General features: G+C 42.0%; 1 protein-coding gene across 2 annotated transcripts; it reads right to left on the bottom strand.

The window, feature by feature from the left end:
• Positions 1-404: 404 nt before the first annotated feature.
• syf2 (SYF2 pre-mRNA-splicing factor) lies at positions 405-7,317 on the bottom strand. Of its 2 annotated transcripts, none has more exons than XM_071524731.1 (7): positions 7,274-7,317; positions 6,801-6,899; positions 6,305-6,430; positions 4,653-4,770; positions 2,792-2,882; positions 2,023-2,121; positions 405-956 (listed from the first exon to the last, which is right to left on the bottom strand). In XM_071524731.1, the coding sequence occupies exons 1-7, from the start codon at positions 7,289-7,291 to the stop codon at positions 791-793; spliced, it is 717 nt and encodes a 238-aa protein (XP_071380832.1). In that variant the 5' UTR covers positions 7,292-7,317; the 3' UTR covers positions 405-790. The 2 variants fall into 2 exon arrangements, with proteins under 2 accessions (XP_071380832.1, XP_071380833.1); XM_071524732.1 differs by having other exon boundaries at positions 6,801-6,875; positions 7,250-7,291.
• Positions 7,318-7,694: the final 377 nt, after the last annotated feature.

The following is a 7,694-nucleotide window of genomic DNA, read 5'->3' as shown; positions in this document are numbered from 1 at the left end:
TGTGTAAACCAGTCACTGCTGCCCTCTGTCCTGCAGAGGGTGCACTGCCACTGCGTTCAGACAGCCAGGAGTGAAGGAGCAGGAGAAGACAGCATGGGAATCCGTTGACTCGTCTTTGATCTTTTCTCGGGTCACAAGCCTTTCCTGCTCATGTCACCGCTTGGGGCGAGTTGGTTGAAGTGAGATGCGGACGATAATGAAGAAATTGAATTGCTTAATTGTTGCTCCTTATCTCCGCATGCACCTACACCAATACATTCTTTGGCTGGCATCTTCTGCTGAACATGCCCTAGGGGTTAATGATATGTTACTTTATTCTCACGCTCAACATGTGCCCCCCCCCGTCATGAGACCGCACGCACAAAAACCCACAGCAAAACCAACAAGCATGCCAGATAACCAAATCATTTAAAGTGGTTTATTTAAAAATAAAGGCTAAGAATAATATCAAGGGTGTTGTTTTCACTGCTCACACTGTACAGAGGAACACCAAACAACATTCTATATCTTGAAATAACTGCGATTATCGTTCAGCTCACATCCAAGTTAACCTTAGAATTGATCCAAATGGTTGAGAGAAAACAGAAAAACTTATTTCAAATATAAAAAATGTTACACACAACTGCCTCACAATACACAGTCCATGGTATTTCAGCGTTGTAATGCATGTATATATATAGTATTCTATGCACACAGCTAGTACAGTGAATGAAAAACAGGGTTTTTCTAAGCCTCCTCAATGGAGACAAAACAGATAAATTGAAAATGTACGACGACGTGGCGGGGCCAGCTACACAGCTGTGCCTCTCTCCAGGTTCTGTTTGATCTCTGCTGTGTATTTGCCGTAGAAACGCTCCGCCTTCTTGTTGAACTTGGCGTTCCTCTCGTTAATGTAGTCGATGTCGGCATCATCGTTGTAGGCCCTGCGTCGGCTGTACTTGGCCCGCTTCTCGATCCTGACAATGAAGTGTAAGAGCAGCTTAGGGTGGATTTCATAAACCAATATGGCTACTATCCATGGCATATCCAATCACAATAATTCACTGCAGGCAATATTTTGGGGGTGTGCATTAAAATTTGGCCAAAGAGAGTGGCAATGGAAAAACCTAACGCACTCGAATGAACGAACACACACACACAGAGGAAAATACTGTCAATTTGTGAGCTCCCAGTGTTGATTCATTGTGTCTTCAAAGCGGTGTTGTGCGTCATACTCTGGCAGCCGAATCCTTGTCTAATGTCCCACAGTCGCATCTCTAAACACAAGCCTCAGACTGTCTCAAACACAGCACAGCTCAGGGAGGGACTAGGGAAATCAAAGGTGAGGGGGTCTTTTGTAGCCCAGACAAATACTTAATGAGGAACCAGCAGAGGAACCAGCTGAACAATTAGAGGCAGCAGCCGGCTGGTAAGGTATGAGGAACAACAGTGAAGTTTTGACCTTCACCTAAAAGTACTCTTTGATCCCTGTGTGCCATTCTTTTAGAGTGGCATCTTATGTGGCTTTACTGACCAACTACCCACTCACACAACATGTAGATATTTGTCAAAACCAAGCATCATATCATGTGCCACGCTGAACATAGAATGTCAACACAAGTGTTTTTGGTGATTTATAAGGTGACGGACCACAGGACATTTCTGTGTACAAGGCTCAGTCTGAGGTGCCTCCTGTACAGTATTGTATTCATAGCATACTGTAACATTCCTGAGTCATGTGTGTAAAAGGGGTTTAAGATAGGAGATTGATAGGGGAGAGATAAGGCATCAAGCGCCACCCCAGGCAGACAATAATGAACAGCCTCCTATCAGCCAGTTACATCAGGGTTTCCACTCTGGGGCTTATTTACTGGGATCAGATAGGCCTTGGCTCACACAAATGTCCCCCTCTCCTTTACTGGCAAAGAGCTCACAATCTCACTCCTTCCACTACCAGAATTTATTAGCACTGAGATGAACTGAACGGAGGTCAGAAGAGGATATCTCCCTCTTTCTTGCTGTCTGTTTTTGCGTTCAACTTACTGTTTCTCAACGTCTTCCACCATGCGGTCGATGCCTTCCTTTGTGGGGACGTGGGTGCCGTGGATCAGGCTGTTGGAGGTGGGGTGGAAGTCCTCGCCACTGTGGAGCACCAGCAGAGGAATGAGAAATACATCACCACAGATAATCACCGTTTTAACATTCTTGGACAGACTTCAGATTCCATCATTGTGATTATGGTCATCCTGACGAAAGATGATTATGTGGTCGCGGGGCTAATGCGTTGGTGCATCCTTCACAGTTCTGCATGTGGCAGCCATTACGGGTGAAAAACCTGCGGGCACTGAACTCATCTTTGGCCAATGGGAGCAAACGCACCATAACTATGACCATCTTGCTCCTCGGAGCGCATGCCTCACATTAACACTTAAAAATCATGAAAGGATTTGGGGAGTGTGCAACTATGTCAAAACCAACCCAAGGGCAAGGGATGGGGTACACTAGTTAACACATAGTAAATGCTTTGTGCACATGTGACGGGTGGATGCTAAGATGATTACACCAACAAATGCTTACAGTTAATTTTCCTCTTAAAAATTTCATGGTAATAATCTTAATAGCAGAGATGTTCTCATAGATAATTTTTATGGGTTTCTCACAGTGGGAATTCACAAGAATCTACAAATGCCTGAGGGTCTGGGGGACATAATTTCTTCCCATTTCTAGCTGTCTGTCTGTCTGGAGACAGTATCAAAGACACAGAGATACAGTATAGTGACAGCAAAAGAAGATGGGAGCGGGATTAACTCACCACTCCTCTCTCTGTCTCTCATAGCCCTCCATGTCTGGTTTGATCTGCTTGGTGAGTCTTTGGTACTGTCGGAGTTGGGCCTCGGCATAACCTGCAGCCCAGTGGCAGCACAATGAGAAAGAGAGAGAGAGAAAGAGAAAGGGGGTTGGGTTATAATTACTGGAACAAACAGCAAGCAGGCACGAGGCTCTGCAACACAACCTGCGGCTGGTTATGGAGGGATGAAGAGGCAACTCTCCTCCTCCCTTCCTCTCTTCAAGCCCCTCTGGTGATAATTTTCTCCCCAGAGGTTTTAATTCAGAGAGGTTTTGATGCAACAGATGGCAGCCATATTTGGGAGACGCTGCAATCCTTTTTCAGTAGATCAAATTGGCAGCAGTTTAAGATGATTAATATCCCAAGGGGTCCTTACACGCAACCAGTATTGCTCTATGGGTGGCTGATATGTAGGAGTGTGACAATGCCATCCTTAGTAGCAGCCTGTCGCTGTGTGCTTATCAAACAATCACATGCAACAACATGGTGGAACAGAATCACCGTGTGCCCCTTGTTTCCTCAAGAGTAAATTGTATTAGGTGACTAAATGAATAGGTTGAGGTCCTACAGCATGACAGGGGGGTTACCCATGCCTAAAATAAAGGCAGCCTTGATCTAATAGCCATTTGCCTACGTGTTATTTTCTGCCGTGACTGTAAATGCTGGCACAAAGAATTTCAAAGTCAATACAATCAGTGAGTGACAACTCTTGCTGAACACTGAAAAATGACACAACCACTTCAGTGGGATGTTTACTGCCAAAACTCACTCATATTAGGCGTGAGGGGGAAAAAACATGATTTAATATAAATGATGACTGGGGCAATTTTAACAAGTAAATGTGTAATCAGTTTAGACTTCTGTTAATAATTAAAGCAAAATAAGTCTATAGTCTTTACTGTTTGTGCTTTGGGTGCAAAACTGATGCACACAAATAGTCCATTTGTAATGGAATGTGAGGTTGGGCAAAGAATGGATTGGGTGCATTAAAGATGGCAGCCTCCTGGTTCCTCCTACCTATCCCACACAAACATCCTTTGGACAGGCTGGGTGCATATTGCACTGTGAGATTGAATGGCAGCACAAAATAACATCAGTGGAGGAGGCTGGGTCTTTATGCACAGAGCTCTTCTGTTTAATTTAATTTAAAAATATGTAATAAGTGTGTTTTTTTAAATCATTATTTAGGGTGTAATGAAACAATCTGCTTGATCCCTCTCTCCCTCGGCTTCAGTCACGTGCATCTAAAGTGTTTTGGACTGTCAGCCTTTGTTTCCACTGCACGCTTTCTCACCACCTTGGCACGACGATGACCAAAACTGCTAAATGCATTAAAATTTTAAATGATTATAGTATCTTTGTCAGGTACTTGGTAACAGTACATCTTAATCCTTAAAAGATCATGCATAAATCTCTTAAATGTTGACTGTCTATTGCCTTTGAAATGAATACTCTTTCCTGGCATGCTGTTAAACAATGTCAAATAATTCTTCAAACTGTCCCCTTTAAGGTAAAGCAGGCTAAAAGCCACTGGCAGAAAAACAAGGTGGGCAGGCTTAGTCATGTTCATCCGAAAACACTAACCCTACATAAATAGTCAACAGCGGTTTGATATTTTGAGGATTGTAAAAAAAAAAAACTAAAAAAAAAATGTTTGGTCAGGCTTTCATTATAATTATGACTCCAGGAATGTGTCCAGAAAAGAGTCATTTACTAGTGAATTCATTCCCACTTCTTCACACCCTAAAAGCCAGCAGTAACCAAAGACTACACAGCAAGTAATCTGCTTCATGCTCTACTCTTCACTGGAGACCCTGATGCCAACCTGAGAATCCTGGGTCTGGGTTCTTCTTCTTCTTCTTCCTCTCCCACCGCTCTGCATCGTCAGCACTGATCTCCAGCAGCTTCACTCGGTCATAGTCCTCCCCTCTAGCGGCACAATCCTGGAATGCACATATTCATCTTCAATAAACAGACAGCCGGTCTAAATGTCAACACCCATAAATGCATGTGAATTGAGGAACCTTGTTGAGGAACCTTGGTTCATTGAAATCCTTTGATGAGTTAGTCCAAAAGTTTAGTCTCCCCAGGTCTAATTAGTGGCAATACTTACCCAATTGAGGCATTTATTGATGGGAGTTCTGCATTCTCCCAGAACACCCCCTCATCACTATGAATTGAACTGACACTGACATTTGGAACTGGCCTCTCTGTATTACCCCAAGATCTTTTGCCAGGCCGCTAAAACTTCCACAGCAGTAAATATGATTTGGGAGAAAGACTTAAAGTTGTCATTTAGTGAGAAATAATGGGACAGGAGCTGTCAAAACTTTAGATTTATACAGTTTAAAATATTCTGGGGCTCAAAGATACAGCTGACTGCTGTAAGTGTTGGGGATCTGAGGGAAGACTGGTGCATGAGGGGTTCAGGTTTTTTTTGGGGGAAAAAAAGAAATTACCAGCAGTGAATTTGAATTCTCTCCTAGGCTATACATTTTGGTGAGGGACTGTGGGGACACAGCCTGGATCCAGACTGGTATAATGGTGGGCAAATAGATTTTAACAAGGGCTTGGAAAAATGTAGGGGTTCCTTCTTATATGGACTGGTTCACTGAACTTGGCAAAATTGTAAAGATGTGGCATTCTACAATTGCATAAATGCTTTGGGATCTTCATGTTCAACAAGTTATTTTGTTGTTGTGCAATGTTTATTTTATTTATTTAGAATTTTATATTTTATTATTTTAGTTTAATGCACTGTATCCTGGATTACACTACTGCATGTGCAATTGTCCGAAAAATGAAAACTTTCAATCATAAAAAATAAATAAATGCGTATGAACAAAATTAAATGCGCACAATCATGGTTACACTTGCCACTTGTATGTGACTTCTGTCATTCTGTTATGCCAGGATGCATAAGTGACATGTGTAGTGGCACAAAAATCAGATTCAGCTTCTGTTGCCATCATACCTTCCACACCAGATTTTGAGGCGGTTCGGCTCACATTTTCACCAGAATTCTAAATTAATTCTAAAACACATAAGAGGTTTCAGCCAAGTGTAGACCAGACTGCTATAATTAGATCTCAAAAGTCACATTGAAATATAATGAAACTTAGAAAGAGCCTTTGCTGTCATTGGAGTTCTGTTAATATAAAATACAAACTAACTACACTGACTTTTAATGATGATTTTTATGGCAATTCTGCTACATCAAAACTATGTCAGTGGAGAAAAACAGGCTAGATGGGGAAGAGAAAGGAGATGCCTTGTGACAAAAATATTATGGGATCAATTCAAACCCACAATCTTGCCAGTTGCTGACACTGCAGTACATGATCCTGCCTAGGCGATCAAGCCATCACACATCTTGACAGTCTGGACCACAATACTTGTCGCCATGCCGAATATACCAAGTATAGGGTCACAGAGTTTATGAATGCGTATTACTTACATAATTTAAGAATGACATACCTTTTTCTTTTCATCCTCAGCAAGCTCCCACTCTAGCCGGGCTTTCTTCGCCTCCCAATTGGTAGGGAGTTTCAGTCTCTTGTCCTCCTCCACAACCTCCTGGTGATTGAGCTTGCGTGCTTCATTCTGCAACGGATAACAAAACATGATGACTGACAGTACAAGCAACAAGACAATTATGTCTATTTATGAACAAGTGCGCTAGCTCGGCTCTAACAGAGGTGCTCCTCTCAAGCACCTAATAACTCGGTGTAAACAGTGTACCCATGAATAATATTTATTTCTTCAAGCCCAAAACAATTATTTCCCAAACTGACACAATAACATTAACAGTGTTTCTCGTGTTGAATGTCTTTTCCACAGCTTTGTTAGGTGGGTCTTACTCAATTCAGCTCGGCACCATCACACACAACCAAAAAACCAGAAGGGAACATTGTTAGGTAGTGACTGTATGTAAATGTGTCTGAACCAGACAAAGGCAGGCAACTTAACTCACCCGTTTGAAATGTAATTCCCGAAATTTTCGAAGTCTCGCCTCTCTCTTCTGCGATGCGAGACTTTCGGTCGGTTCCTCATCAGCAGCCGTAGCAGACTCCTGCATATAACCATTGCAACACGTTAACGTTACCGACACTCATCTGCTGTACAAAGTCCCATATGCCCATTTAATGGCCGATCATCATTAATGGGTCGATTAGAGATAGGTTAGCACACAAAATACCTAGCAGAGACCAAGAGCTTCGAGAAGCTAACCTTAGCTTCTAGCGAGCTAGCTAGCACCCAGTAACGTTAGCATGCGTTAGCTTAGCATAATAACACGAGATTGTAAACAAACATGATTAGAACAGAAACCAACTTTCCGTGGAGTTCCTCCACCGATACCGATCACCAACATATTTAGTGAGTATAATCTGTCACGGCACCAAATCAATTGTCTTATTTCACCTTAAATATGGAAAAACTACCAACCTCAGTACAGGACGCCATTGTTGTGTTAGAGGAAGAAGACAGGAAGTCCGACTCATACACCGGATATTACGAATACGAAGGCAGGTAATATTATTATTATGTTGAATAAGATTTTTAGCACTGTTTTAATAAGGTCCAGTTAATTTAATCGTCATTGAACAACACTGATCACCTCATAAATGAAAACCCATGGGTTTTGCAACTGTAATATTGGTTGTTATACTGTATAATACAGTTGTTGTTGTTGTTGTTGTTGTTGTTGTTGTTTTTTAAGAATATTATAGTACAAGAATCATAGTGTAACCTATATGAATGAGCTTTTTAAATTAAATAAATAACAAACCTGTGTGTCTGCAAGTCCATATGCATTTTACTCTAAGGGGGAGAGTGCAGGGGCAGACGGATGTAAGATAACATAAGA

Source organism: Centroberyx affinis, unplaced genomic scaffold (assembly GCF_046629955.1).
Source record: "Centroberyx affinis isolate AG114_WGS23_722 - 3 ecotype Tasmania unplaced genomic scaffold, CSIRO-AGI_Caff_v1 ptg001226l_1, whole genome shotgun sequence".
Lineage (NCBI taxonomy): Eukaryota > Metazoa > Chordata > Actinopteri > Beryciformes > Berycidae > Centroberyx > Centroberyx affinis.
Note: the sequence above shows the minus strand (reverse complement) of the source record. Positions and strands in the feature narration are given on the sequence as shown.

What these genes read in the sequence shown, in the direction of transcription:
- syf2 (XM_071524731.1), bottom strand. An exon ending in CCCAGACCCAGGATTCTCAG is followed by an intron (nt 2,883 to 4,652) that starts GTTGGCATCAGG and finishes ACTGGGCTGCAG; the next exon opens with GTTATGCCGAGGCCCAACTC. An exon ending in GAGAGACAGAGAGAGGAGTG is followed by an intron (nt 2,122 to 2,791) that starts GTGAGTTAATCC and finishes GGTGCTCCACAG; the next exon opens with TGGCGAGGACTTCCACCCCA.